Below are 27,935 nucleotides of genomic sequence, written 5' to 3' on the forward strand. Positions count from 1 at the left end.
AGCCATATGGTCTTCATTTGTCACATTGTTTCCATGAAAACTGTCCAATTCCCAAATAGTGCAGCCTCACAGAATTTGAGCCCTCGGCATGAGAGAGGGGGGGGGGGGGGGGGCCTGGCACTCATGATTGACAACTTTGTAGACATGTCTTTTCTACCTTCAGTAAATTTTGTGATAGCTGACCACCATAACTCTTATGGAAGAATGTGGGTGTTCCTTACTTTCATCAGCCTGAAAAAGTTGTGCTGTTTTCAGACACCAATAAGCTACAAAATTCATTTGACAGGTGATTTTTTTGCAATTGAATTAAATCTTGAAGAACACACCGATTTATCTTGGAGAGTTGCATTGTTTAAATGTCACTGAACATTAATTTTTCCAGTATTTCAAGTTCTTCCCTTTAAAATTATTTTACAGTTTCACCTGCAACTATTATGTTTTTCTATTACCTCAGTTGTTTTAGTCTACTAGTACTCAGGAAATCTATGCACCTGTTCAGATCACCAGTTAGTACAACAAGAAAAAGCCCCGGTGAAACTGAAATCAGACCACCACTTCAGATTATGAAACTTGTGACAGTTTACCAAATGAAACTTAAGTTACCATGTACATTTTGAGACTTCCATATATATGGAATATTTTGCTGTACTTTAATCTAAAAATTGAATCAGTACATCTTCACAAGGACATCATGAAAACCTGTACAAAATTAAAAACTGATCAAGCACTAAGACATTCTTAGCATCTTAGAACACTAAATATTATGAGGCAAAGCATCAGTATGTGTATTTGTTTTATTCATAATTTTGTATTTTCGGGATACCAAAAATTATTTGACTAAGGTGGATTCAACAAAATGGTTGCACCTCATTTCAAAACATTCAGTGATCCATTTCATTCCATGGCAATATCAAATGTTAAAATGAACATAAAAATAAAAACAAAAACATGCACACAGTTTGTACATTTGATAAAGGTCTATTTCATTATTGGTGATGTGTTTAAACAGTTAAATACATTTAAATAATGTATAAATGACTGCTGTAATGCAGTGGTCTGGTAACAAGATGGGTAACCAATTTAAACTAGAAACCAGCTAACAAGTAACTGTCTAAATACTTAAAAATACAGCTCTGATTCTAGGATCATCCCTCATGGGGGGGAAAAGCTTGCTGGTCACATTGGGAAAAACATTTGTTAAGGCCAAATTCTTCTGATATCCCTTTTCTACTGAGGTCTATAGACAAGCACTGGACTTAAGCCTCCAATTCCAATCCAAGGCCAGCTTTGTGGCCTCCAGCATTGATGCACTTTCCATCTATCAGAGCAGACAATGTCAGCTTGACACCTATACATTGAAATAAAGAGCAATTAATATTTACTTACAACCCTATATGCATCATTCAAAAGAAAGCAAAATTAAAAAAAAAAAAAAAAAAAAAAGAGGATTTTACTTCATTCAATTCAGATAGACTCAATCCCAAAGGCACTATATTTTCCATATCCATTTGTTTTATTTTGGAAATTTAACTCACACCTTTCCACTGGTAGCTCAAAGTGTTATTCGGTCCTCAGAGTGATTACAATCTAAGGGGGTCATTTACTATAGTGCTATATTTTACTATTGGGGGAATACTGTGGAAGGGGGCATTCCCACAACATTGGGCTCCTCCCCGGTAAAGTATCGCAGCCATTTCCCTGCAATTTTTTTTTATCGCAGGAAAAGTCCACAAAAAATATATTATGGAGCAATGGGGAAAAAAAAATGTGTAATAGCAGCCCATTTCACCTGGGGCTGCCATTGTATTAAAGGGCTAGGCAGCCCCAAAATAACCCCCTTCCCACTGTGTCCAAACACCTCCCCTCTGAGAGTCTGATGAGACTGCGCAGCTTTAAAAAGTAACAAAAATAGAAAAGAATGTTGCAGGATAACACACTGCCCCTTGCCAAACACCTCACCCAAACAGCCCCTGAATCCAATATCTCCCACTCCCAATATCAGCCCTTCCCACCATAACAACATATCTGGTAGTTTAGTGGGCCCCACCTCTACCCCCTTTCACATAGAAGGAATCCCTGGTGATCTAGGCACCTATCCACCACATATTAAAAAAGGTATCCTGATGATCTAGTGCAGGGGTCGGGAACCCATGGCTCGCGAGCCAGATATGGCTCTTTTGAGGGCTGCATCTGGCTCGCAGACAAGTGTCGCCATACTTCGCGGTTCCCCGCTGACCCAGCTGCTCCCCGGTCCTCCGCCGCCCGGGCTTAAAATGCTCCATTGGAGACCTTTGACTTTTACCTTATAATCATAGGTTGCTATTTTGCTATCTGTCTGTCTAAGTATATTGTTTTTTGCCATACTGACTACTGAATGTGTAAATGATAATTGGAGTGAGTGAAGCTTTACTGACTGAACAGAGTTGTATTGACAACGTATAGCATGCGGGGGGGGACGACAGGGGGAGGGTAACGTTATGGATTTTCATTATACCATGATGTATTACTTCTTTTTGCTAATTGAATAGCTTGCTGTTCTGTTAATACCTGACTTATATGTTATTGCTTATCTTTTACAGCAATAAAAATTGTTAATTAAAAAAAAAAAATGCTGTCAGCCCGGGCGGAACGCGGCAGGACAGCTGGAGTCAGCGGCACCGGCGTGCTCTCTTCCCCCCCCCCCCCCCCGCGGCCCGGAAAAGGAAGTGGAGAGCATCGGGTGCCTGCGCGGGAAGAAGAGACCACACTAGCGTGGTCTCTTCTTCCGCGAGGGCACCCGATGCTCACCACTTCCTCTTCCGGGCCGCGGGGGGGAGGAGAAGAGAGCACGCCGACTGGAGTCATCCGGGTGCCTGCGCGGGAGTCATCGGGTGCCTGCGCGGGTCTTCCCGCGCAGGCACCCGATGCTCTCCACTTCCTCTTCCGGGCCGCGGGAAGAAGAGAGCACGCCGGTGCTCTCTTCTTCCCGCGGCCCGGAAGAGGAAGTGGAGAGCATCGGGTGCCTGCGTGGGTCGCGCTAGTGTCCGACGGGAAGAAGACTGCAGCGCGGCTCGGAGGAAAATGAAAATCTTCAACCGCGGCCGATGGGACTCCGCCTTCGCCTCCGCGAGGGCTGAAAATGAAGGAGGTTAGCGTTGGGAGGTGGCTGCTGCTGCCGCGAGTTCCCGGGGGGGGGGAGAGAGAGTGAATGAATGAGCGAGCAAGCATGTGTGTTTGAGATCCTGTGTGTGTGAGTGAGAGATTGCATGTATGTGAATGATTGAGAGCCTGTATATGTGAAAGAGAGTATGTCTGTGATTGAGATCCTGCCTGTGAGAGAGAGAGCATGAATGTAAGTTTACCATTGGGAACCTGTATGTGTAAGTTTGTAATTGAAAACCTGTTTGTTTGAAAGAGTATGTGTGTATGATTGAGATCCTTTGTGTGTGAGAGAGATCATGTGTATGTATGATTAAGAGCCTGTGTGTATAAGTAAGAGAGAGCATGTGGGTCTGTGTCTGATTGACAGCTGGTTTAGGTGATGGAGCATGTGAGTATGTGATTGAGAGCCTGTGTTTAAATGAGAGAGAGAGACCATGTGTGTCTGTGTGTGATTGAGAGCTGATTTAGGTGAGGGAGCATGTGAGTATGTGATTGAGAGCCTGTGTGTAAATGAGAGAAAGAGAGGACATGTTTGTAAGCATGTGAATGAGTCTGTGTGTGAGAGAAAAAGACAGCATGTATTTATGTGATTGAAAGCCTGTGTGTGTGTAAGCGTGAAAAGATAGACAGCATGTGTGTAAATGTGTAATTAAGAGCCTATATAAGTGAGAGAGAAAAAACATTTGTATATGTGAGTGACTGAGAGCATGTGTGTATAGGTGTGTCATTGAGAGCCAGTGTGAGAGAGAGCGCTGGTATGTGACTGAGAGAGGAGAAAGTTCCAAGCAAACCACCCCACCTCCTGCTAATTCAGAACAATCTCAGGACACCTGGATATCAAACGTTCCCAGGTATGCAGAGCAAAAAAATTTTTGTATCCTTATTATTTTTCATTACTGGATCTTTGTGTCTGCTATTTTGAAATATTTTGTTGGTATCTGGAAATGTTTTATATGAGTTTTTAATTATTGGATATTCCACTCATCAGCTGTTTCGAAATATGTTCTTTTTGTTAGTACAGTTTTACTGCTGATGATTTTATATTTCTTGATTTGTTTTATAAGGATGTGTGATGTTTCTTTTTTCCTTTGTTACACTGCATACAGAGACTCTGGCTTGTTGCAGTTTCCAATTCAGTTTTTGTCTGCATGCTTCTTGTTATGCGTTTTGGTCTCTTTATTCTATGTTAGGTGAGGGACAGCACGTGATTCAGGTGAGGTTTTCTGCTGGCGTGTAGTTTCTGTGTAGGACTCTATAGCAGCCTGACTTGGTCCGTTTTCCTAATAGGAGATGTATTGGTGTCTTAAGGCCTGGTGTAATATTTTCAGAGACTTATTGTACTTTAAAAGTGTGATCTTACATAAAATGCACACATTTACTTGTATTTAGTTTTAAACATATTGTATGGCTCTCATGGAATTACATTTTAAAATATGTGGCGTTTATGGCTCTCTCAGCCAAAAAGGTTCCTGACCCCTGATCTAGTGGCTGCCCGGAGTGCCGCCTAGTCACTTGAACATTTGACTCATTTTATAAAATGCCCCTATCATAGGGACTAAGGCTGGTAAGTGCCTTTTTCCAAAATGGTGCTAACTGGCCAGGGGCCTAGGGGGCAATCTGGGCCACCAGTGGACCACCAGGGTGTCTTTTTAAGGTAAGAGGGTCAAGGGGGCATCCCTAGACCACCAGTCATTTTATGTGAAAGGGGGTGGAGCCACTAAGCTATCAGGAATTATGCTGTATGATGGGGAGTGTGGCTGATACTGGGGGAGCAAAAGTGAAAAAAGTGAAAAAAGTGAAAAAAGGGGAGGGGGTTTGGCAAGCAGGACAGAGCATTGCCATTCAACATTCATTTCCATTTTTGTTACTTTAAGGCTGAGCCACTTCGACAGGGGAGGAGGAAGTTGTATTTTTAGACTGCCTTGAAGGGAGGGGATTTTGGTACGTGGATAAACTGTGAATAGACTAGCAAAGAACATGATTAAAAAAAAACAGATAACTATTTCAATACTCAACCAACATGAAACAAGGCATTCAGACAAGAAACACATTGACACTAGTCTAGGGTCTACAGTAACACTTACCAGTAATCCCTGGAACAGTCACCCAGGAGGATTATAACAGAAACATAAGGCAGCCAAGGGTGATAAGCTGAAACCATCTGTCTATATTAAGGAAAAGGAAATTCAGATTAGTAATCTCATTTCCTAGCACATAGACAGATGGGTTCAGGACCAGTGGGATGCACCAAAGCTATTCCCGGTGGGAGGCTGCCCACTGTTCAGTCAAAACCACCCATGCAAAGACTGTATCCTCCCGGGCCTGCACATCCAGACGATAATACCTGGAAAAGGTGTATAAGGAGGACCACGTTGCAGCTTGGCAAATGTCAGGGGGACAACAATCTAACCTCTACCCATGACACTGCCTGAGCCCTTACCTGAGCAGGCAACAGCTTTTCAGCGGCCAAATTTGCGGTCGTGATTACCTCCTTAATCCAGTGAGTTAGTGTAGCCCGCAATGCTGGCTCGCCCTGTTTACCTCCACCATGAAAGACCAACAGGCAATTTGTCTTTCGGAAAAGCTTAGAAACCTCCAGATTCTTCAGGACATCTCTACATCCAAAGGACACCACAGGCAATATTCTTTCGCATCTTTTTCCTTATCCAGAGAAGGCAAGGAAATGGACGGATTCAAGGGAAAATCTGAGACCACTTTAGAGAAAAAGAGGAACAGTATGCAGTTGAATCGCTTCTGGAGTCACACAAAGGAATGGTTCCGACAAGACAAGGCCTGCAGTTCAGAAGTTAGACGCACAGATTATATTGCTACCAGAAACAGTTTTCAAGGTCAGTAAGCACAAGGAACATTGGCACATTGGTCGAAACGTAGGACCCGCCAAAACGTCTAAAACCAGATTAAGACTCCACAAGGGAGGATGAAGATGTTTCACTCTCTCAAGAAACGGGCCACATCAGGATGAGACAATAAGGATTCACCATTCACTTGACCCCAGAAACAGGCAAGAGCCGCTACTCGTACCTTCAAGAAATTAAGGGCCAATCCTTTATTCAACCCATCTGCAAAAATTCCAAAATGAGCAGGATCCTAACCGAACGAGGAAACACTTCACACCAAGCCTCAAATGTTCTCCAAACTTGTACATAGGCTAAGGAAGTGGAGAATTTGTGTGCGCATAGCAAGGTGGCAATCACCGCCGTAGAATAACCATGCTTCAACAAGTGAGCCCTCTCAAGACCCATATCTTCGTGAAGGACTAGTCCCTGCAGCAACATATTCATGTGTGCTGGAGGACGAAGGGGGGGGGGGGGGGAAGTCTACCAGGAGTCTTTGCAGATCTGCATACTATGGTCTCCTGGGGCCAATCCAGTGCCACCAAGAGCACCATCCCCCATGGCCTTCAACCCTCCAAACCATTCTGCCCAACATGGGCCACAGGGAAAAAGCATACAACAACTTGTCCTCTGGCCAGACCTGCACAGAGCATCAATACCCAAGGCCTTTGGATTTCTCCTGTGATTGAAGAATCGAGGAACCTTCGCACTGAGACGTCGCCAGCAGGTCTAGAAACAGAAGGCCCCAGAGATCCACTATCAGCTGAAACACCTCATCTGACAATAGCCATTCTCCTGGGTCCAGACTCTCCCTGCTGAGAGAGTCTGCTCTTACATTGTCTTTTCCTGCAGTGTGTGAAGTCAAAACCTCCTCAAAATGCTCCTGTGACACTTGCTGGCTCTTGATTCTTCCCTGCTGATTTAAGCCACTGTTGCGTCGTCCGACATTATTCAGAACACAAGACGCCTCGCCTCAGCCTGCCATTGAACTGAAAGCATGCCAACTGGACCACCCAGGCTTCCAGTCGACTGATGTTCCAGACAAACTCCTCTAACAGCCCTTGCACCATTAGTTCCTGACAGTGAGCTCCCCAACCCTGAGACTCACATCTGTAGTGAGTACCAACCAGTCCACTGAAGTCAATGAAACTCTCTCTCTCAGATGAAACACTTGCATCCATCGACAGGTGGAGCTGAATCAAATAGTCTTGAGACTGCGGGTTCCAACAAGACTGTAGGAAGCACCGAAGAGGACGCATATGCGCCCTTGTCCACGGCACCGCTTCCAGGGTTGCCACCATTAAACAGAGTACTTGTAGATACTAATGAGGATGTTGGGGACATACAAGTTCCGGAGATGATTTTCAGGGGTGATGAGTCAGACGAACTGAACAAAATCACTGTGAACCTGGAAGATGTAGTAGGCCAGATTGACAAACTAAAGAGTAGCAAATCACCTGGACCAGATGGTATGCAACCTAGGGTACTGAAGGAACTCAAAAATGAAATTTCTGATCTATTAAAATTTGTAACCTATCATTAAAATCATCCATTGTACCTGAAGACTGGAGGGTGGCCAATGTAAACTCCAATATTTAAAAAAGGCTCCAGGGGCGATCCGGGTAACTATAGAACAGTGAGCCTAACTTCAGTGCTGGGAAAAATAGTAGAAACTATTCTGAAAATCAAAATCGTAGAGCATATAGGAAGATATGATTTAATGGAACACAGTCAACACGGATTTACCCAAGGGAAGTCTTGCCTAACAAATCTGCTTCATTTTTTTTTGAAGGGGGTTAATAAACATGTGGATAAAGGTGAACCGGTAGATGTAGTGTATTTGGATTTTCAGAAGGCGTTTGACAAAGTCCCTCATGAGAGGAGGCTACGAAAACTAAAAAGTCATGGGATAGGAGGCGATGTCCTTTCGTGGATTACAAACTGGTTAAAAGACAGGAAACAGAAAGTAGGTTTAAAATGGTCAATTTTCTCAGTGGAAAAGGGTGAACAGTGGAGTGCCTCAGGGATCTGTACTTGGACCGGTGCTAGCTATATATATATATATATATATATATATATATATATATATATATATATATATATATATATATATAAAAACACTTGATAGAGCATATAATTTCTTATCACAGGTTAGTTTATTTTCTGGATCATGGTCACAACGATTAGCATGTGGAGCGCATTATCAGAAGGGACGTTTGTTGGGTAAGGGCAATAGCTCTAGGTGCTACGGAAGCTGCAGCATGGCTTGTTGGTTACCGGACGACTTCATTCCAGTTTGGAGGAATGTCGTCGCTTAAAATTTTGTCTTAATGTTAAGGGACTTAATAGTCCACAGAAAAGGCACCTATTGCGGACTGAGGCCCAAAATTCAAAGGCAGATATTTTGTTTCTTCAGGAAACTCATGTGTGGCGTAGGTATGAACGGCTACTTAATTGGCCTCTGTTTCCGCGTCAATATCATGCTGCGGCCTCTAACAAGTCACATTACTCTGGAGTATGCATTTTATTACCAAAGACTTCCAATATCAGGTGTTAAAATCTATGGAAGATGTCAACGGCAGATATTTGTTACTGCAAATTGCAATAAATCAGGTTAAATATACTTTAGTGAATGTATATGCACCCAATGCTGACCAGCAGGTTTTCTTTGACAGTGTGTGAAACCTATTGGGTGGTGTAGAAGTGGGACATTGACTGGTGGCAGGAGATTTTAATATTACAAATCAACCTCGAATTGATAACTCAACTGGAGGGGGGGTGGGCACCAGGGCGAGATGACTCAGCCTCAAACAATTTCTCAGGGAATAGGGGTTACAGGACATATGGCAGCGTAGAAACCCGGAAGGTAGACACTACACCTTCTTTTCACACCCACACCACTCGTACTCTAGAATTGATTTTTTTCTAACAGATGGCATTCTTAGCTTAAAAACCTGCGAGATAGAGATTGGCAGCATTACATGTCTGACCATGCACCGATCTGGATAAAACTCAAATTACAGGATACACCAGCAGGGATTAGATATTGGAGGCTAAACGATACCTTAAGAACATAAGAAAATGCCATACTGGGTCAGACCAAGGGTCCATCAAGCCCAGCATCCTGTTTCCAACAGTGGCCAATCCAGGCCATAAGAACCAGGCAAGTACCCAAAAACTAAGTCTATTCCATGTAACCATCGCTAATGGCAGTGGCTATTCTCTAAGTGAACTTAATAGCAGGTAATGGACTTCTCCTCCAAGAACTTATCCCTTACTGGGAGACGAACCTGTCAGTCCATACGCTCCGCCATTGTGGAATACCAGAAGTTCAATGTGGAATCAACTAAGTCCAAAAATTTATATTGGGAAAGCCTAAAGGTTGTTCATAGGGGCAATTTTATCTCATAGGCATCCTATCAGAAAAAGTGAAAATGGCAATGATTGCTGAGATAGCCATGTTAGAAAAACAGCACAAAGCATCCCTATCCCAGACTATCTATGCCCAATTGCAAATGGCTCGCACCTCCTTAAAGGAGCTACAGGCTAAAGACCTCGCTTACCAGTTACAGCGTGTCAAATAGATGCATTTTGCAGGGTGGGGGGGGGGGGGGGGAAACAAAGCGGGAAGATTACTTGCCCGCAATCTAAAAAGGCAAGTAGAGCAGCATCTCATTACCAATATTAAGGGGGAGGATGGTGCCGTTCGGACTACTCCACTGGACATTCAGTAGCGGTTCCAACAGTTTTATGGAACGTTATACACTGCGGACACTAACATTGAAGGGGAGGACATAGCATCCTACCTGGCCTCTATCCAGCTACCCCAACTTACTGAGGATGAAAAACAATACTTTGAAGTGGAAATTTCATCCCTAGAAATACAACATGCCATTAGTGAACTTAAACCTAAGAAAGCCCCAGGACTCGATGGCTACATGGGTGCTTTTTATAAAATATTTGGGGCTCAAGTTGCCCCTCATCTTCGAGAGGCCTACAACGCATTGTGAGAGGGCGAGTCGCTTGCAGTTGGGGCAAATGTGGCGGGGATAACAATATTAGCAAAGCCGGGCCGCAATCCTATAGAGTGTGGGTCCTATCGGCCTATTTCCCTCATTAACATCGATCTCAAAATCTTAGCAAAAATCCTGGCAACACATCTCAATAGGGTAATGGAAAAATTGACACATCTCGATCAGGCGGGCTTTATTCCTGGCAGGAAAGCTGCGGATAACGTTCTGAAGATCATAGATCTACTGTGGTGGGCTAGGCAACACCAAACTCCGGCGGTATTGTTGGCGACAGATGTGGAAAAGGCCTTCGACATGGTCCACTGGCCTTTTCTTTTTCAGACCTTAGAAAAGATGAGCTTTGGACCAAAATTTTGCAGCTGGTTGGCTAAATTATATGATAGTCCAGAGGCTCACGTTAAAGTAAATGGGGCATATTCAGAACCATTTCCCATCTGTCGTGGTACGAGACAGGGATGTCTATTATCCCCTTTGTTATTCGCACTCTTTAGAGCCGTTTACAATGTGTGTTAGGAATGATTCATCCATCAAGGGCATACAGGTAGGGGACAGATTATAAAATGTCTCTGTTTGCCGATGACGTGTTATTAACGTTAGCGGAGCCGCAATTGTCCTTAGTAGTTGACCAGCTGACTGCTTTTAGCGCAGTGTCTGCTTCAGGCTGAATATTGATAAGTCAGAGGTATTGAATGTCTCACTAACCCCTGAACAGGTCGAATCTTTGAAAACTAAATTCCAATTTAAATGGGCTACGTGAAGTATTAAATATTTGGGCATTTATCTCAGTAGTCAATTAGACGAATTATTCAAATTGAATTATTCCCTGTCATCGGCCAAGATTTTCAAGGACCTAGATAACTGGATGAACTATTTTACTGCATGGACAGAGCGCATTGCCACGATTAAAATGAATGTTCTCCCCAGGTTTAATTATTTCTCAGACTTTACCAATCCATATCCCTACCAAGATTTTGAAAGTGTGGGCAGAAGAGATTGTTCATCCTCATTTGGAAAAGACGGCCACCAAGGGTAGCCCGAAGGGTGCTGTATCAACATAAATTGAAGGGTGGTTTGGGGGTCAAGTTTGCTAGGATACTATGCCGTGGTGCAGCTTAGTGTAATTATCGCATGGCATAAAAAGGGTGAGGTGCCATGCTGGGTAGATATAGAACAAATGGTGTGGGGACATATTTCCCTTAGTGCCCTCATTTGGCAGCCCCGAGAGACATGGCGGGTTTCGGGGACGCCCACTTTGCGGGCCTGGTTACAATGGAAACATGTCATGATTGGAGCTAGAACTTATTTCCACAATACCCATCTGTTTTACAATAAGAAATTCTCTCCGGGGTGTGAGTCCCCTTTCTTCAGGGTGTGGCAACGTAAAGGTATTGATACATTGGGGCAGATATGGGGGAGTGATGGACTACACCCTTACGCACAGATTGAGGAAGCACATCAACTTCGGGCATCGCATCTTTACCCTTACTATCAACTATGTCACTTCATTTGACATAACATATTACGGGAGAATTGTCTCGGGGCAAGTTGCAATTTGAGGGTTGGAGCACATAAATTAAAAAAAAAACATGTTATCCACCTCATCTGCCCTAACACAAAAGGCCTCAAGAGTCTTATTACGTCTAAGGTCCTCTAACTTTTTCTTGCTTCTAACAAACAATAACAGATGTAGGTACATGTATCTTTCCTTCTCCAAAGGATACAATTGTCTCAGCCGTTGAAATGTATAGATAGATCTTCCATCCCACACTTGCTCTTACAATAGCCAGTTCCATCCAATATATAGCCGTCACACTAGACTCCCCAGGTGGGAAACGTTTATTAAATAGGAAAGAAGTACTGTGCCACAGTTTATCTCCAATCAACCTTTGTTTATATTTATGCCACACTTCTAATGTAACTCGAGGGAAGGGAGATGCTGCATAAGACCTTACTCATTCTCCTTTGTCCACCCGAACTAGGAACTCCAGGGTAGGGTTCCCAAAAAGTGCACTCCAAATCTACCCAAACCTTCCATTTAACTATATAGTGCCATTCCAAAATGGCTCAAAATTGGGATGCTGCATAATAGAGTTCTAATTTCAGGACTCCCAACCCCCCCACCCAAGGTGGCCTCCTCTTCCAGATAAAAACAAAGCAGCTTTCTCTGCCAGTCCTATAAAACTCTTATGAGGATCAACATTGGCAACGTTTGGAAAAAAAATCTCCAATATATTCACCTTAACCACTGATAGGCTACCAAAACAGGATAGTGACAGTCGCTCCCACTGTTCTATATCCGAAAATATATTCTTTACTAATGGTCCATAATTAAATCCATATAAAACTTTTTCAGGTCTGGAGCCAAACAAATCCCTATATATTTCAGGCTCTTAGTGGCCAATTTAAAAAGGAAGCTCCTTTCGCAGTGTTCCCTACCGTCTCCTCATTCAAGGTCAGATTGAGCACCTCAGGCTTATCCTCATTAACCTTGAAACCGGAGACACTCTCATATAAATCGCATTTCTCCTAAAAGAGTGCAAAGGGAACTCCCTGGATCCATTAATGTAAACAGCAAATCATCTGCAAATAGAGTCATTTTATATGACTTCCCCTTGACCTCCACTCCCCTGATGGCTCTATTGCTCCTGATTCTCCCTGCAAACAGTTCCAAAGATAATGCCAAACCTGGGCACACAACCGATGTATGAGAACATGTGCACAGGCCGTGCGCCCAAGATAAAAAAGCTGCACAATTCGATCACATAGCAGGACACACTTTCATGCACCACCGATCCTGTAGAGGGCAGCCGAATGTGCAGAAAAGCACATGAAAATGCAGCCACTGCCTACCATGTGGCGCACAGGAAAAAACCTAATAGCGAGACCTACCCAACTCACCACGCTGCCCAGTTCCCTTAACCCCCACAGGAATAGGAACAAATATCAGAACAGAGCGCCGAGCATGGTGGGAGGAAGTCTTACATAACCCCTCTATCTCAGAAATTAAAAAACAAACAAACAAAAAAACCCCCCACCTTACCTGAGTTTGGCCTTTCCTGGCTGAGCACAGAGAATCTCCGGCTGCAGGGGGAGAGGGCATATGCAGCGACTGCATACGCCCTCTCCCCCTGCAGCCAGCTACTGGCCCAAAGTACTCATCTCAGAGACCCTGGAAATCACCTCAGGAATTCTCAACTGGGGGAGGGACCATTTGGTATCACTGCAGGACGATTACATTTTTCTTTTATTTCTCCTATCAAAATCTAAAAGAATCTCCATTAGGAAGATGCACGTCCACCATCTGCTGGAGACTGAGAATACTAGCAGGCTGATGTCACTGCAGGAGTATATATACTATGACATCAGTTCGCTCCGTCTCCATCTGTTGGTAGAGATGCAAAACCCACTGTTCCTGAACCCATCTGTCTATGCGCAAGGAAACCTTATTTTATTTATACTTCAGTTTTTGGCACTTGAAAGTAATCTGCTTTGGTGGGATTGGATTCCCTGGTTCATAGTCCACTACTCTAACCATTAGATCATTCCTCTACTCAAAGTATTTATCTGATTCATAATTCTAGCAGCCATAATAGTCCTGCAGAACGCTATTTAGTTTGATACACTCGTTATTAGACCAATGAAAGAGTAATTCAAGGAAGCACATGAGTTTGAGACCACACAGGTCCCTTCTGAAGTTTCCACACTCAACTCCAACTTACTCATCTTCTCAAAATTAGTATCTAACAAGATTCAGTTTTTTGGTTATCCCCTCTACATTCATTCTTATTTCAGCCAGCTTTCCACTCGGATTTCCTTCCTTCCATTCTTTCATCTCACTTTAAAAACAGCTTTAAGACTGAACTCCTCTACATCTTCCTCTCTTCAGTCAGTTTTATTCCTTTAACCTCAACTGCATTAGATATTGTTCCTCTTTGTGCACAAAACTAGAGCCATTTTCAGGCATTCTTTCTTTCTAGTCTCACATCTTTCATACCACTAAGTCTGATCACGACTGCCTTGACATCCATATTATGCCATTCTGAAGGGTAAAAAGGCAAAATCAAGCCCACCATTCTCTGTTTTGGAGTTATTTGGACTCATTTTATCTGTTTTTTACCTGGCCATTCTCAAACTTTCCTGTAAAGGAAGGAAATATGTTCTATTTTCTCTGTTCTTAGCTTTGGTTTTGCTTCATACCTCATTTTATCTTTGCACATACTTGTTATTAATTGTATATAATATGAGCTCATACTAAGTACTTGCTGTTTACTTCCAAATAATCTCTTTCTACCCTCTCAGTTCTGTCTCATGCCCAACTTCTATCATTTCCCTCTGTCTTCTTTATTACTGTTCATGCTGCATCTGTTTACAGTTAAATTATCTTTCATATCTGACTAGCAGGCCACTTGTAGCATTTTTTCAGAAATTTTAATATTGGCTTTAATTTAAGTTTTTGTAAAATAGATGGGGCTGTAATTATGCTTTTAGAAACAATATAGAAGAATAAACTAACTCATTTTAAAAATTGTTTTGATAATGTGTACTATATTACACATAGGTTTATAAGCTAAAAGGTATATTGTACAAGAATTGTGCTTTAACTTTCAGGGCCTCACATCAAGAGTGGTTTTGGCCCAGCAGTTTTCTCCTGCTCTTCTGAGCTTCCAGCTCAGTTGCTTCTACTTTCTATTGGGCTATGGCACCATGTGCCTTTAGTTGTATCTACTAGAAATTTTCTCCCATTTGTAAATCCCCTTCCCAACTCAGCCCACTCACTTTGGCAACAGCCCTTGACAAAGGGTCACAAATTGCAGCTCTCAATGGAACTGGCTAACATGAATCCTAAACCTGGCCACAATTTTGCTTCTGAATGATGAAGAGACTCCCTTCCTGTAAGGGGTTGATAATGCTGTCTCCACAGCATCCATAGCAGAAGCTGAATATCAATCCAAGGTCTTCTGCATAGTGCTTGCCATTAAGCTGGCCCTCTGCTTATTTAAAAAAAAAAAAAAAAAACTCAAGTATGAGCTGTACATCAGTATCTAGCTCCTAGAAGCAAGTGCCCCGTGAATAAAGAACAATAGTAACACATATCAGTGCTATTTTTTTCATGATAGTTTTATGTATGTCTAATGCAGGTTCATGTTATAAAAAGTACATATATAAATCCTGAAGTGCAAATCCTTAGTATGTATAAAATCTAATTTTATACTCAAACTACAACTTACACATAAAATAAGCATTTACAAGCATAAAATACTGAAAGAACACACCAAAAGGAGAAGAGAAAATGGATTGGAAAATTGTGCGCATACATCCCTACATGTAGTGCCATCTGACCAAGGCTACAATGAATTATAAACTACTCACCTGGCCTCAGCGTTTGAGTATAGCCTATTCCAACTAGGCTAGAATTGTTCACTTTAGCCTAAAAGGAAATGCCAGCATTAGAAATGGAAATGAAAAAAAATATTCTGATAACATTTTGATACATACAGTACATGTGAATAGTAACAAAACATGGGCTATTTTGACATGCAAGATTGTAGTAGCAGTAGCAGTTTTCAGTCAGAGAATGCCACAGTTTAGGCCAGATCAAAATATATGAAAGCATCAATTCTGTTTTAAAAGACAGGATAATTAGTTATCTGTATATTAATGTAGGCCCAAAGCTAGTAATAGATTCCTAAAAAGGTCTTGGTGACCTTCAAGCTATTTGACCCGCTTTCCAAGCTTAGAGTTCTCATTCAGATTTCTGCCTAGCAACAGTCTTTTCTTTTTAATCAGAGGGAAAATGGGTAGGTTGTGTGTCCCCCATGAAAACATTTTCAGAGAAAACGGAATGTAAAGCAATCATACTTTCATAGACCGAATGACACAAATTGTGGCATAGCAACCTTATAGGATGCTTGAAGTTTTTGCTCTTTTTCCTCCCCCCAATAAAAATAGTCTGAAAGCTATTTGGGAGTGCCACATTATGAAAAAAATAAATATATATATATAGCAAATGTTGCTTACCTGTAACAGGTGTTCTCACAGGACAGTAGGATGTTAGTCCTCACATATGGGTGACATCACAGGATGGAGCCCAATCACGGAAAACTTCTGTCAAAGTTTCCAGAACTTTGACTGGCCCCTACTGGGCATGCCCAGCATGGCACTAATCCTGCAGCCAGCAGGGGTCCCCCTTCAGTCTTATTTGAAAGCTACAGGCAGTGCCGAAAAATAAAACAAAACGTTACGAACCCAATACCACGGGGCAGCGGGCGGGTTTCGTGAGGACTAATATCCTGCTGTCCTGTGAGAACACCTGTTACAGGTAAGCAACATTTGCTTTCTCACAGGACAAGCAGGATGGTAGTCCTTACATATGGGTGAGTACCGAGCTGAGGATGTCCGGACATGCACCAAATGTACCCAACGGCATGCAACAGGCACAACAACTGGGGTAGAATTTGGTAGAGGGCATCCTGAACCCCACCGGGCAGGTGGAAGGGTGTTTGTACGTTACGTTGGAAACAGGTTACGCAGGACAGACTGGCCGAAGATGGAATCTTGTCTTCCGGCTTTATCCAAGCAATAGTGGGCTGCGAAGGTATGGAGAGAACTCCAGGTGGCAGCCCTGCAAATGTCAGGAAGCGGCACCGATCGTAGGTGTGCTACTGAAGTCGCCATGGCCCTCACAGTGTGCGCTTTAACACGGTCTTGAAAAGGAATGCCTGCTTGCTGATAGCAAAAAGATATGCAGTCTGCTAACCAGGAGGAGAGAGTCTGCTTACCCACAAGTTGCCCTAATTTGTTGGGGTGGAATGAGACGAATAACTGAGTGCTTGTCCTGTAGGCAACTGTACGGTCTAGATAAAAAGCTAGAGCCCGTTTGCAGGCAAGGGTATGCAGAGTCTGTTCCCCTGGATTGGAATGGGGCCTGGGAAAGAAGGTAGGTAGTATGATGGATTGATTAATGTGGAACTCCAAAACTACCTTAGGTAAAAATCTAGGGTGAGTGCGGAGTACCGCCCGGTCCTGCAGGCGTTTAGTGTAAGGCGGATAGGTAACTAGGGCCTGTAACTCACTAACCCTGCGAGCTGAAGTGAGAGCCAAAAGGAAAATCACTTTCCATGTGAGATATTTTAAGTCACAGGAGTGAAGAGGCTCGAATGGTGGTTTCATGAGCCAACAGAGAACCAGATTAAGGTCCCAAGAAGGGGCCGGAGGATGTAAAGGTGGCTTGATGTGGAGCAAGCCCTACAGAAAGCGTGTTACAAGGGGTTGTACTGATATAGGGGTATCCCCGACACCTTTATGGAAGGCAGCTACCGCACTGACATGCATTCTGATGGACGATGTCTTGAGACCCGACTGACAGATGCCAGAGATAGTCCAAAAACTTTGGGATTGGACAGGAAAAGGGATCAAGGGACTGAGAAGAGCACCATGATGTGAACCTTTTCCCATTTATAGGCGTAAGATTTTCTCATGGAAGGCTTCCGTGAAGCAATCAAGACACAGGAAGCTGAATCTGAAAGGTTAAGTGATTGAAGAATTAACCTTTCAACATCCATGCCGTCAGGGACAAGGCCTGAAGACTGGGATGGCGTAGGCTCCTGTTTTGAGTGATTAGCAGCGGATCCTTTCCCAAGGGAATGTGCCTGCGGATGGAAAGATCCTATAGTATTGGAAACCACACTTGGCGTGGCCAGTGAGGTGCTATTAGGATCATGGTTCCCTTGTCCTGACGCAACTTCACGAGAGTCTTCGAGAGAAGAGAAAGTGGAGGGAATGCATAAAGCAGACCGGTTGCCCATGAGAGGGAGAATGCATCTCTGGGCTGAGAGTGTTTGCTGCGAATGAGGGAGCAGTAGTTGTCCACTTTGTGGCTCTGAGGGGACGCAAAGAGGTCTGTCTGAGGATATCCTCATTGTCAGAAGATGGAGTTCGCCACCGAGGTGTTGAGAGACCACTCGTGCGGTTGGAAGACGCGGTTCAGCTTGTCTGCTAGAACATTGTCCACGCCCGGCAAGTAGGTGGCCCTGAGGTACATCGAGTGGGAGAGAGCTTCCGCCCAAATCTGCGCAGCTTCCTGACAGAAGGAAGGAGCCTGTGCCTCCCTGCTTGTTGATGTACCACATGGCCATCTGGTTGTCAGTCTGAATCAGGATGACTTGGTTGGAAAGGCAATCCTGAAAAGCCCTGAGAGCATATCGCATTGCTCGAAGCTCCAGGAAATTTATCTGGTGTTTGGCTTCCTCTGGAGACCAAGATCCTTGTGTCTGCAGATCAGCCATGTGGGCTCCCCACCAGAGGTTGGAAGCATCGGTGGTGAGAATGACTTGAGGATCTGGCATTTGAAAAGGCAATCCCTGGAGGAGATTGGTCTGATTTTTCCACCAGGTGACAGACAGACGGAGTGAGTCAGAGATGTGGACAATTGTCGAGAGAAGCTGAATAGCTTGAATCCATTGTGACCTCAGAGTCCAATGCATGAGTCTCATGGCCAAGCGGGCCATTGGTGTGACATGGACTGAGGATGCCATGTTTCTGAGAAGGACAAGGAATTGGCGAGCTGTTGCAAGGTGTCCAAGTCTGCCCCAATGAAGGACAAGGTTTGAGATCGGACTAAATAGGATTTTTCGTAATTGACGAGAAATCCTAGTGAAATTAGAGTGTGTAGAGTCAAATCGAGGGACGACTGAGCAGTTTGCTGGGTTGGAGCCCTGATTAACCAGTCATCCAGATAGGGGTAGATGTGAACACCTTCTTTTCCTGAGGAAAGCTGCAACAACTACGAGACATTTGGTAAAGACTCGTGGTGCAGACGTTAGGCCAAACGGAAGCACTCTATATTGATAGTGCTTGGGGCCTACTAAAAACCTCAGGCACTTGCGAAGAGTTGGAGTTATCGCAATGTGGGTGTATGTGTCCTGGAGGTCCAGAAAGCACAGCCAGTCTCCTCTTTGTAGAAGAGGTAGAAGCGATTCCAAGATTTCCATCTTGAACTTTTCCCGCTGGAGGTACTTGGAGCACGTAGGTCCAGAATTGGACGAACACCCCCCGATTTTTTGGGGATCAGAAAGTACCGGGAATAGAACCCTAGGCCTTGCTGCGAGTGCGGAATGGGTTCTATTGCTTTTGACTGGAGAAGGAGGAAGACCTCTTGATCCAGAAGAATGGAGTGGTCGGACTTCCCCCACATATGTAGAGGTGGGGAGTCCGGTGGCAGGGCGAGAAAGTTCAGATGGTAACACTGAGCAATGATTGCCAATACCCATTGGTCTGTCGTGATTGACTGCCACATGTTGTGAAAGTGGCACAATCGACAGAGGAATCTGGCTGCTGCTCTCTAAGCGGAAGTCAAAAACCTGAAGCAGGTCCTGGCTGGGGAGCTGCTTGTGGTTTTTGTTTTTGGGCTTGGCGAGGCTGAGGCTTTTGATAAAGTCTGGTAGCACGGGACCTTGCTGGTGGCGGATAGGCCTTTCTTGGACGATAGAACGACTTCTAGAGTCCTTCCTGAAGGGCTGTCTTGAGGAGAAGTCTGAAGGCATTGAAGAGAGCTGTTTGAGAGTCTTATGATGGTCTTATTTTTTTTCTTTTATTTATTGCATTTGAAATATTACAAAAAGTAATTTTTATATATAATGGAACAAAAAGTAATTGTAAATAAAACAATTGAATAATTAGCTATTTGAATAATTCTGTATATTTTTGACTAACTAAGGAAATCCACAAGGAGAATAGTGAGGAACATTAAGTTGATGGTCTTTTAATTCGGCCACCATTCGTTGGATCTGTTCCCCAAACAGATTATCTCCGATACATGGTAGGTTGGATAACCGGTCTTGCACTTCTGGGCGGAGGTCAGAAGACTTGAGCCAGGTCCACCGTCTTGCTGAAATGGCTGCTGCAGACACTCTTGTAGAGGTATCAAAAATGTCATAAGATGTTCAAATCTCATGCTTGCCTGCCTCAAATCCTTTGTTTACAAGGGTTTGTAGCTGGACTTGGAATTGTTCTGGAAGGGACACAGAAGTCCTGTATTTGCTTAAAGATGACCCTATTATATTGGGTCATATAAAGCTGATAGGCAGCAATTTGGGAGATGAGCATGGCCCCTTGGAATACTTGTCGACCAATGTTGTCTAGGAATTTTGTTCCTTAGCAAGTGGGGTAGACGAGTGGGGTTTTGACCTTTTTGCCTTCTTTTGTGCAGACTCTACCACAACTGAGTGGTGGTCAAGCTGAGATTTTTGAAAGCCTGGGGCTGACAACTAAATAGTGTCAGCCTTCCTATGTACTGGAGCAATTGATCCAGGGTTTTCCCAGTTTTTTTGAGGAGATCAAGAAGGACCTGATGAACAGGAATAGAAGTGATCACTTTGGGGGCATCCAGGAACTGGAGTAACTCCATCTGGTGCCTATCGTCCTGTTCCGTCTGTAGTTGAAAGGGAACCAACTCGGACATTTCCTTCACAAAATTTATGAATGAGAGGTCCTCTGGAGGAGAACGCTTTCTACTCTCAGTGGGAGAAGGTGGTGAAGGTAAGTCATCTGTGTCTGTTGAAGTATCATCACTCCAAGTGTCATAAGGATCAGCAGACTGTCCTTTAGGAAGTGAAGGGGGTTGGATACCTAAGGGTCCCGGTCTAGGCTCCGAAAAAAATCGGAGGAATCACCGGAGGCACCAATGATGGCATAGAAGGCACCGGTTGCCGGCATCGAGGGCATCGGTGGAGCCGAACGTATCGGCATCGATGGCTGAGGCAACACACCCGATGGAGGGATGAGGAACGGTGTTTCTCCTCCCGATGAAGCTGTCATCGGGGAGGGCAGAGACCCGGGATCCATCGGAGGAAGGGCGGTCATCAGCGCTTCCATTCTGGATAGCAGTGGTGCCAGCGCTGCTGAAATCGGGTCGATGACAGGTTCCACAATCTGTGCCGGAGGGACCTGGAGACGTTGCATCGCCTTGTCGATGGCCTCCTGAACCATCCGGTCCAGTTCTTCTCAGAGACCTGGAGCAAGCAGCCCCAGCTCCGGAACAGAAGAGGGAAGGCAGAGGCATAGCCGGAGGGACCACCTTTACAGGCGGAATCGCAGCTCCCAAACCCCGATCGGGTGAGGGTTGCCTCGGTGACCCGGTTGCAGGAATGGTCGGTGCCTTTCCTGGGTGGGGCTTCTTCGACGGCGGCTCGGACAGTGGCGAGGTCGATGATTTCATTCCCTCGATGGTCCGAGTCTTACGATGTCGATGGCCATGTTTTTCCCTGCAATCCCCTCGGATCCTGAGGGGGAGTAGAGGGTGTCGATGGCCGTCCATCACCGGTCGGTGGTCGATGCTGGCGCGAAGTCGACGGTGCCGGTTCAGACGACGTCGATGCAATGGACGGAGTTGGGGTTTGAGCACGGAAGAGGAGTTCCATCTTCTCCATTCTGGCTTTGCAACCCTTCGTGTCATTAGGGCACATTTGGTGCAGGTCAAGACATCGTGCGGATACAGTCTGGGCACAGACGAAACAGACGCCATGGAAAAAAATTTAGCTGCGGTACGGTCGACTGCCAGTAGGCCGCGAAGGCCAAACTCGACGGTAATTGACAGGAATCGGGTCAAAACTTACCGGAGTACCGCAGAGTTATAAAAGGTAGAAGAGGGACCCCTGTGGGGCAACTTAACTTTTAGTAATTCCGTGAGGAAAATTCCTGTCAGGAATCTCTTCAGAGCTCTTTTACCGCGAGGCTACTGCTGCGCAGAAAAAAAGACTGAAGGGGGATCCCTGCTGGCTGCAGGGTTAATGGCATGCCCAGTAGGGGCCAGTCAAAAGTTCTGGAAACTTTGACAGAAGTTTTCCGTGATTGGGCTCCATCCTGATGTTGTCACCCATATGTGAGGACTACCATCCTGCTTGTCCTGTGAGAAAATGTCAATGCCTCTTGGTGAGAGTGCATCTTGAATACGGTGTACAATTCTGGTCACTGCATCTCAAAAAAGATATAGTTGCAATGGAGAAGGTACAGAGAAGGGTGACCAAAATGATAAAGGGGATGGAACAGCTCCCCTATGAGGAAAGACTAAAGAGGTTAGGACAGTTCAGCTTGGCGAAGAGACTGCTGAGGGGGGATGTGATAGAGGTGTTTAAAATCATGTGAGGTCTAGAACGGGTAAATGTGAATCAGTTATTTACTCTTTCAGATAATAGGACTAGGGGGCACTCCATGAAGTTAGCATGTAGCACATTTAAAACTAATCGGAGAAAGTTCTTTTTCAATCAAAGCACAATTAAACTCTGGAATTTGTTGCCAGGGAATGTGGTTAGTTCAGTTAGTGTAACTGGGTTTAAAAAAAAGGATTGGATACGTTTTTGGAGGAGAAATCCATTACCTACTATTATGTAAGTTGACTTAGAAAACAGCCACCGCTATTACTAGCATCAGTAGCATGGGATAGACATAGTTTTTGGGTACTTGCCAGGTTATTATGGCCTGGATTGGCCACTGCTGGAAACAGGATGCTGGGCTTGATGGACCCTTGGTCTGACCCAGTATGGCACATTCTTATATGCTGCCAAAAAAACTAGGCGTCCAAAATTTCTGCGTCCAAATCTTAAACTCCTACAAGGTCGCTCAGATCGTATGTGCAGATAAGTATATGGGTGCCCCTAACCAACCAGGTACCCAGCTGGATGCACTCACATGAATTGATTGAACTGAAGAGGGCAGCCTAATGCGCAGGAAAGACGTGCGAAAAGTCAGCGGCCTACCACATGGCGAAAAAGAAAAGCCTGAAACGGGCCTAGCCAAAAGGCTGCTCGTGTCCCCTAAGCTCCCTCGGAGACTGGAACAAACATTGGATCGGCACACCAAGCATGGAGACCAGAGAAGGAATCCCTACAAAAAATAAAAACTCCCCTCTCTCCCTCCCGTGTTTTTTTTTGTTTTGGGGGGGGGGGGGGGGGGGGGGGTGTTTAATTCGTTACCTGAGGTCAGCTCATCCCAGCTGAGTACAGAGTTGGTTTCTGGCTGCAGGGGGGGGGGAAGGGCATATGCCTTCACCGCCACACTCTGCTTCCTGCACCCGCAGCATTTTAGCTGTATTTTTTTTTTTAAACAGCTAAGTCCTCGCCACCTGAAAAGTTTTTTTTACTTACCGTAAACAGTGTTTTCTGTAGATAGCAGAATGGATTTAGCTATGCTGTCTGGAACGTCCACTAGAGGGCAGCCTCGACGGAGCCTCACAAAGGTAACAGAGCTTTGCTCTGTGCAGCCGCATGGCTGTTCTGTCTTTCCCATGCAACACCATCTTTCTCTCAGTCTAATAAAGCCAATACTGTAAAAGAATGGTTTACCAAAGCTGTCCAGGGAAGCAGGAGGGTCAGCATGGCTAATTCATCCTATCTATGGAAAACACCATTTATGGTAAGCAAACTTGCTAATTTGCCCCCGTTGATAAGCAGGCTGAATTAGGCATGCTGTCTGGGAGTCCCCAGCTAATAATGTAGAGCAGAGGCTGCAGTCCCAGCATGGCATTGACTATGTGCCCACAAGTTCGGCTGCCCGAGTTCCATAGTGTAGACAGCCTTAAAAGTGTGGAAAAGGAGTGAAGTACTGCCTTGCCCAGGGCTGCATCCAAAGAAGCCTGTTTATCTAGGCAGAAATGCGATGTGAAGGTATGCAACGAAGACCATGTGGCAGCTCTGCAAATGTCCAGACGTGGAACATCCTAAAGGTGGGCCACTGAAGCAGCTAACACCCTCACTTGATTGGCCTTTGGATTTCCCGCGAGGGCCTCTGACCACAGGGAGTAGCAGAAAACTATGCACTGCGATATCCAGTTAAATAGAGTCCATTTGGCTACAGGATGGCCTGTAGCATTTGGGCTGAAATATATGAATAATTGGGAAACAATTATCTGATTGTGTTAGACACTCGTAATAAGCTAATGCACATTTACAGTCTAACGTGTGGAGCAATCTCTCCCTCTTGTTGGCATGTGGTCTCAGGAAAAGCGTCGGCAGGATTATAGCCTGGTTGAGGTGGAAAGCAGAAACCACTTTTGGCAAGAAAGCAGGATGAATCCTTAGCGTCACTTTATCAGTGGCTGCGGGGGGGGGGGGGGGGGGGGGGGAAGGGGAGAGAACAGTGAACTAAAGCCTGTAGCTCACTAACCCGCCTGGCCGCGGTTACAGTCACCAGGAAAAGCACTTTACATGTAAGGTGCTTTGTGTGGCAACTTTATAGAGGTTCAAACAGGGGCTGCATAAGCTGTTCCAAGACTAGATTGAGGTCCCACGGCACTGGAGGCCGCAACTTGCGGAGTCCTCTCATGAAGCATGACACCAAGGGATGGTGCGAGACTGGTAGGCCATTGTGCGAATGATAGGCCACAATTGCATTTATGTAGGGACGTCGTTGCTAGTCTGGATTGAAAAAGCGAGTGTAGATACTGCATTAGTAACTGTGGTGAGCAGGAAAAGGGGTCAATCTCCTGCCTTCTGCACCAGGCCTAGTACATAGTCCATTTGCTCTGATAGTTTTTCCTGGTACACTGCTTTCTAGATGGAATTTACCAGTGGTTGTACCACCCTTTCAACTACCAGTGAGGTGTAAGGAGCCATGTATAGGGTGGAGAAGGGATCCATCATCCTGGGTCAGAAGGTCCTCCCTGTCTAGTAGGAAGTGTTACGAACAGTCATACTAGGTATGCATATCAGGGTTGAGAATGAGGTCCGCGATATCCTCCATGCACTTCTGAACTGTCCGTGACAGTAGAGTAATCGGGGAATAAGCATAAAAAACAGACCCCTTTTTCCATGGAATGAGAAACATCTGGAGCGAATATTTCACTGCTTGGGTAGACAAAGCAAAGGTTGTTCAACTTTCTATTCATCACTGTCATGAAGAGATCCATGCAGGCATCCCCCACACTTGGAATAGATAGTTTGCTACCTCCTGGTGGAGAGCCCATTTGTGGGGGGTGAAAAATTTTGCTTGGTTTGTCTGCCCTGATGTTGGCCACATCGGGGAGGTACATGGCTGCAGGGAAACACAGACTGCTTCTCTGCCCATTCCAGGACTATCACAGCTTCTTGGCATAGGTTCAAGGAACCTGACCCTCCTTTGTTGATATAGAACATGGCTACTTGGATGTCAGTGTGGATCAAGACCATCTTGCCACGAATTAGGTGACAAAAGGTGCGAAGTGTATTCTTTATAGCCTGCAGTTCCAGGAAGCTGACCTGCTGAGATTGCTCTCATGGTGATCAGAAGCCTTGTGTTTGCAGGGGCCCCAGGTATTGCTCTCCAACCTTTGGTTGAGGCATCTGTGGTAAGAATGAGTTGATGAGACGGAGGAAGGAATGGCACCCCTGTCACTAGGGAGGCTGGGGCCAGCCACCAGCTTAGCTCCTTCTGCATGGAAGGTATGCACCGCAGTGTGCGGGAGACCAGATAGACAAACTGTACCCACTGCAAATATCACCATGTGGAGGCGAGCATGAGGAACCACGTATTTGGCCACTGCCATGTAGCCTAGCAGTATCAGGATCAGATGGGCAGAGGGGTGCTCCCAACACATGAGCTGTTCTGCTCGGTCAGACAGTAAATATGACCGTGAGAAAATAGTTTCCATCACCTGAAAGGGCCAGAGGTTGGATTTCTTGTAGTTGATTAGGAACCCCAGGATCTCCAGGCATCAGATGGTCAAGACCAGGTATCTTAATTGGGAGGCACTTGATGTGACTATTAGCCAATCGTCCAGGTATGAAAACAGCTGAATGCCCTGTTTCCTCTCAAGTGGGCCATCACTATCGCCAGACATTTTGTAAACACTCTGGGTGCAGACGAAAGTCTAAAGGGGAGGACTTTGTACTGGTAATGACTGGCATTCACCTGAAAACATATGCAATGCCAGGACCCAGGGTGCACTGGAATGTGGGAGTAAGCATCCTTGAGGTCCAGCAAGCACATCCAATTGTTGGGCTAAAGGAAAGATAGAATAGACTTGAGAGAGATCTTGAATTTTTCCCTCAATAAATATTTGAGGGCGGCCCATAAGTCCAGGATAGAGTGGAGCCCTCATCTCTTCTTGGGGATGAGGAAGTACTGGGAGTAAAACCCTTTCTTCTGCTTGTTAATGGGCACCCACTGAATCGAACAGTGTTGGAGGAGGTTCGGAACTTCATTCTGAAGCAGGGATGTCTGGTGTCTGAACCCTGGGCATTGGACCAGATGCGGAAGGGAGGGTTTGCCTTTGAAGTTGAGGGAGTAGCCTTCTTTGACAATACGCAGTACCCAACAGTCTGAGGTGATCACCATCCAAGAGTTGTAGAAAAAGGATATTCTTCCCCCCCACTGGCGGGTGTGGTTGCCCTGCTATACTCAAAAACCCTTCTGACTCTTGGGTTCGGTGGGCTGAGGCAGGCACTGTTGCTGCGGTGCCCGTGGCCTGCCTTCGCTAGGAGGCTGTTGGGACTGTCTACTTGGCTGGTAGATTGGTGGGCGGTAGGTGGGGTACTCCTCGAATTGGCACCTGTGTTGGTACGGAAGACGGTAGCTTGAAGGGTACAGTCTACTTGCGCCTTGCTGCTCCCCCAGAGATATGAGAGAGGACAGCCACGTTCTGTATCTTTAACTGAGAGACAGTCTCCTGTAACTTACCCCCAAACAAGTTGTCTCCCTTGCATGGAAGATCTGCGAGCTTCTTGTGGACATCCTCTTGAATGGTGCTAGCTCTCAGCCAAGCTAGCTGTTGGGCCGCGATTGCTCCTGCTGATGTTTGGGCCCATGTATCAAATGCCTTGTAAACCGTTCGCAGTAGATACCTCTGGCCTCCCTCCAGGTCAGTAAATGGCTGCAGGGGAGCCCTATCAGAGGCAGTGTGGACGAGTTGAAGCTTCAGGGACTGCAGGCACTCATACATTGGTGCTGCTGAATCTTCGCATTCAGCATGCTCGCCTGGTATATCCTCTTCCCAAAGTCATCCAGATATTTACAATCCCTGCCTGGTGGGTGTTGGAGTGGAGGAGAGTCTTCCTGGACTGCTTTGGTGCAGACTCTACAACCACAGAGGCATGGGGAAGCTTCACCGTGCTGTAATAAGGTGACTATTGCATCCTGAACATCAGGTCAGTCTTCCTAGAGGTGGGTTGAGCCGAGAACGGGGAATCTTAAGTCTCTGCCATTACTACGCCCAGAACAGCATGGGACAGCAAGGCGGTGGACTCCGCTTGAACACCAAATTTTTTGAGAATGCCATAACCTCTGCGCGGGGTCCAGGATCTTCTTTGTCTTGATACCTAGTCGAGTCCCCACCTTCTCCATGAATTTTGAATAAGGGTCTTCAGGGGGAGAGGAGGGTTCCGGCTGCCCCTCAGGAGTCCAAGAGATTCCTCGTGGAGGACTCCAGAGATAAGGGGGGAATCTTCCGATGCTCGCCAAGGGACTCTGCTGGGGAGCGCTCCCCGGGAGATTGTGATGGTGATTTATTTGGTCGTGGTGGGTGGTCCCGGGGGGGGGGGGGGTGTGTGACTAAAAGGATCCTCATTTGCATTCTCCCAGGTATGAAAGAACTGCGACAGGATCTGGGAGATCCGAGTCATGGCCTGCGATGCTAGTGTAGCCTTATCAGACTGTCACCCCCTGCCCTTGGAGGAGACTGGCTCCCAGAGGTGTCTGAAGGTGGCCCCTGGACTCAGTGTCCCGCGAGCTACTCCCTTCGAGAAGACTTGTGCCATTTTTGCAGGGGCTCTGCAACTTAAAAGCTTTCTTACATTTGGAGATGAGGTAAGGTCTGAAAATACACATTCCAATGATCTAGAAGATTGATGTTGAGCCCCTCTCGGAGCACCTGACATCTCCAACTCAAGAAGCTTTCTTGGTGGGGAAAGCAAATGTTGCTTACCTGATGTAACAGGTGTTC

General features: G+C 45.4%; 1 protein-coding gene across 4 annotated transcripts in view; it reads right to left on the reverse strand.

Annotated features, from left to right (window-relative positions):
• Nucleotides 1–776: 776 nt before the first annotated feature.
• The window catches only part of VDAC2 (voltage dependent anion channel 2), an 88,270-nt gene continuing 61,111 nt past the window's right edge, over nucleotides 777–27,935 (reverse strand). For all 4 annotated transcript variants that reach the window (XM_029609521.1, XM_029609523.1, XM_029609524.1 and 1 more), the window contains 2 exons: nucleotides 15,398–15,455; nucleotides 777–1,348 (listed from right to left, as the gene is read on the reverse strand). In XM_029609521.1, the coding sequence (XP_029465381.1) occupies nucleotides 1,257–1,348; nucleotides 15,398–15,455 (150 nt within the window). In that variant the 3' untranslated portion in view covers nucleotides 777–1,256. The remainder of the gene's footprint in view (nucleotides 1,349–15,397; nucleotides 15,456–27,935) is intronic.

This window comes from Rhinatrema bivittatum, chromosome 7 (genome assembly GCF_901001135.1).
Source record: "Rhinatrema bivittatum chromosome 7, aRhiBiv1.1, whole genome shotgun sequence".
Classification (NCBI taxonomy): Eukaryota; Metazoa; Chordata; class Amphibia; order Gymnophiona; family Rhinatrematidae; genus Rhinatrema; species Rhinatrema bivittatum.